The sequence below is a fragment of the Montipora foliosa genome, chromosome 6, assembly GCF_036669935.1.
Source record: "Montipora foliosa isolate CH-2021 chromosome 6, ASM3666993v2, whole genome shotgun sequence".
Taxonomy (NCBI): Eukaryota; Metazoa; Cnidaria; class Anthozoa; order Scleractinia; family Acroporidae; genus Montipora; species Montipora foliosa.
Window position 1 is genome coordinate 71896152 of NC_090874.1, and position 2500 is coordinate 71898651.

Here is a 2500-nt window from a genome sequence, read left to right on the forward strand (position 1 = left end):
CCCTCTGACTACGGGCCAACGCTCGAAACGTCAGCATGCGAATTTCTTTACGATGGTCAATTTACCATATCAACTCAATTGATCAGAAATCCATATCTGTGCTTCCATATATTTTTAGGGAACTTAAGCAACGACAACGGCGAAGGCAACGAGAACGTCACAAATTTGCATATGTAGTGGGCAAAAACAATAGCTTTGCACACCCTGCACGTGCGTTATTCACTTTTGTCTATATTTCTTTGCCTTCGTCAGCAAAACAACAACGTGAAATAGCTTAATTCTCTACTTTCTCAAATCACATAATACTTCTCTTTTATCCCCCAAAAATTTGCCAAGGCATTGTTTTCGATTTATCTTGGGACATCTTCATGTCCCAGGAGAAATCTAAAACAAGGATAATGCAAAATTTGGGAGTAAAGAAGATGTATTATGGGATTTCAGAAGGAAAAGAATTTCTACGGGTAATTAAATGGTGACGAGTTATTTTAAATTAGGGAATAATTTCACGCGTGTTTTGTCCAAAATCAAATAATTTCCCGAGCCTTTAAATAAAATAGTAAAATATTGGACTACGCGAGTGAGATTCTTCTTTAATTTCACGAGTATATCATTTGATTAGCTAGTAATGTCATGGGTGACAAATTACGTTCATAAGACGCCATTTTGGCACTGTAAGAAAAGTTGCCATGGCAACATTGTAATTTTTATAAATTAGCGCTGAAATCTCACGACAAAATTAAGGAGTAATTTGTCAAGCATGAGTATAGGAGTTTTCAAGAACGTCAGCACTTGAGGATAAATTTTCATCTTCTCCCCTAAATTAAAGCACCATCCTGACCAGTACGGAACTACCAGACCTTTGTCATATTAAAAGTTTGAAATAGTCACGAAGTGATTACGATAACGCGAATATGTATTTTTAGATGGCGTTCTCGTTGCAGTTGCCGTCGTCTTTGCTTGCTGGTTCCGTATTATCTTGCTGACTCCGTGACTGGACAGAATGGATCTAATCCCAATTGGCAGTACCCACTGTCCCACAAAAAAAGTAATCTTTTTGTTCTCGTCTAATAACAAATCTCTTTTTTATTACGATCGTTCAGTCAAAATAAGTTGATATTGGCTTCCTTTGGTTTCTTTGTGTCCATGTGTTTTGAATACGCAGCAGTAATAAACATTATCATTCGATGTCTTTTTAACTTCCTTTTCATTGGCCGAGAGCCCACCACGTGACCTGCAAATATCTGTCTCCAAATAAGTGTTTTGCTGCAAATAATATTCTGCTCATGCGTAATTGAAACCACGCTCTTGTGTGAAAATGGCAGTTCGCTTTCCTGAGCTTTCAGAAAAAGATTTAATTGTTGGGAATTGTGAAAAATAAAGTTAACTCAGTCATCAAATAATAAAACAATTATTGAGCTCGGTTATCGCAAAATATTGTAATTTGTCAGTGTGTCGCAGATCTCCTCGCCACTGACAAATCACGATACTTTGCTCAACCTGGTCCTATAATTGTTAATTATTAAAATCACTGGTGATCCTTGCAATCTGAATGGCTCTCAGCAGTGCGATTTATTCCCAAATCGCACTATTTTTTACTCTAAATCGCACCATTTCCCCAGCCAGTGAGAATGGGCCAATAAAACAAAACAACCAATCAGATTTCAAGGCTTGTTTAAGGTAGCCAATCAAATTGCAAGAAAATGAAAGACAAAGAAAACCATTGTGTTCCCAACTGGATCAATTAAATATTGGCACTGACTACGAAAATCCTGGATTTTAGCGATTAAATAATTATTGTGTGATTTCTAAATGGATGTAATAAAGTGGTAACTGAACTTTGAGTCGTGCCGAATTTTGGTCTGAAATAATACTTGTGATTTCAAATCAACTTTTAAATCATACGTATGATTTCAGACCAAATTGCACCACGCAGTTCAATTACCATAATATAACAACAGCAACATCTTTAATTTAAGTCAAGTTAATCAAACAACTTGTCAACAACTGTTTAATTTGATTCATACCGCACATAATTCACACCATCCGCAACAACAAGGAGGAACGCCCATAAATGATCCGTTTCCTTGCACTCCAGTCTCGCCGGCCATCTCCACACTGCGTAAATAACGCAGGGGGATGGGTAGATAATAAGTGGTGTCTTTGTGGGACATCTGAAGAGTGTAACCTCCTGGCAGCTTTTTAGGGTCTCCCCATGAAGTCAGAGATGCAGCTGTGAAAATATTTAATCATGTGCTCAGCACAGCTTCCTTACTATAAATCACACCTTGAATACCTTGTTACATAAAATTTTAGCGACACTTTAACTTCGCGAATTTCGCGATTTCTTTCTTCCTTTTTTTTTTTAATTCGCGAAATTAAGGTGACGCGATCAATAAGTGTCGCGAACATAAGTGAATAACTATACATCAATAATAGCGAATAATGAAGAAAGGACGGGTTATTAACATTAAAAAGTTAACAAAATCACGTTTTTATCTGT

General features: G+C 36.9%; 1 protein-coding gene across 1 annotated transcript in view; it reads right to left on the minus strand.

Moving 5' to 3' along the window:
* Positions 1–2500, minus strand: part of LOC138008346 (uncharacterized) — a 38765-nt gene that overhangs the window by 8460 nt on the left and 27805 nt on the right. Inside the window, exon 4 of the mRNA XM_068855661.1 lies at positions 2025–2230. Coding sequence (XP_068711762.1) covers positions 2025–2230 — 206 coding nt within the window. The remainder of the gene's footprint in view (positions 1–2024; positions 2231–2500) is intronic.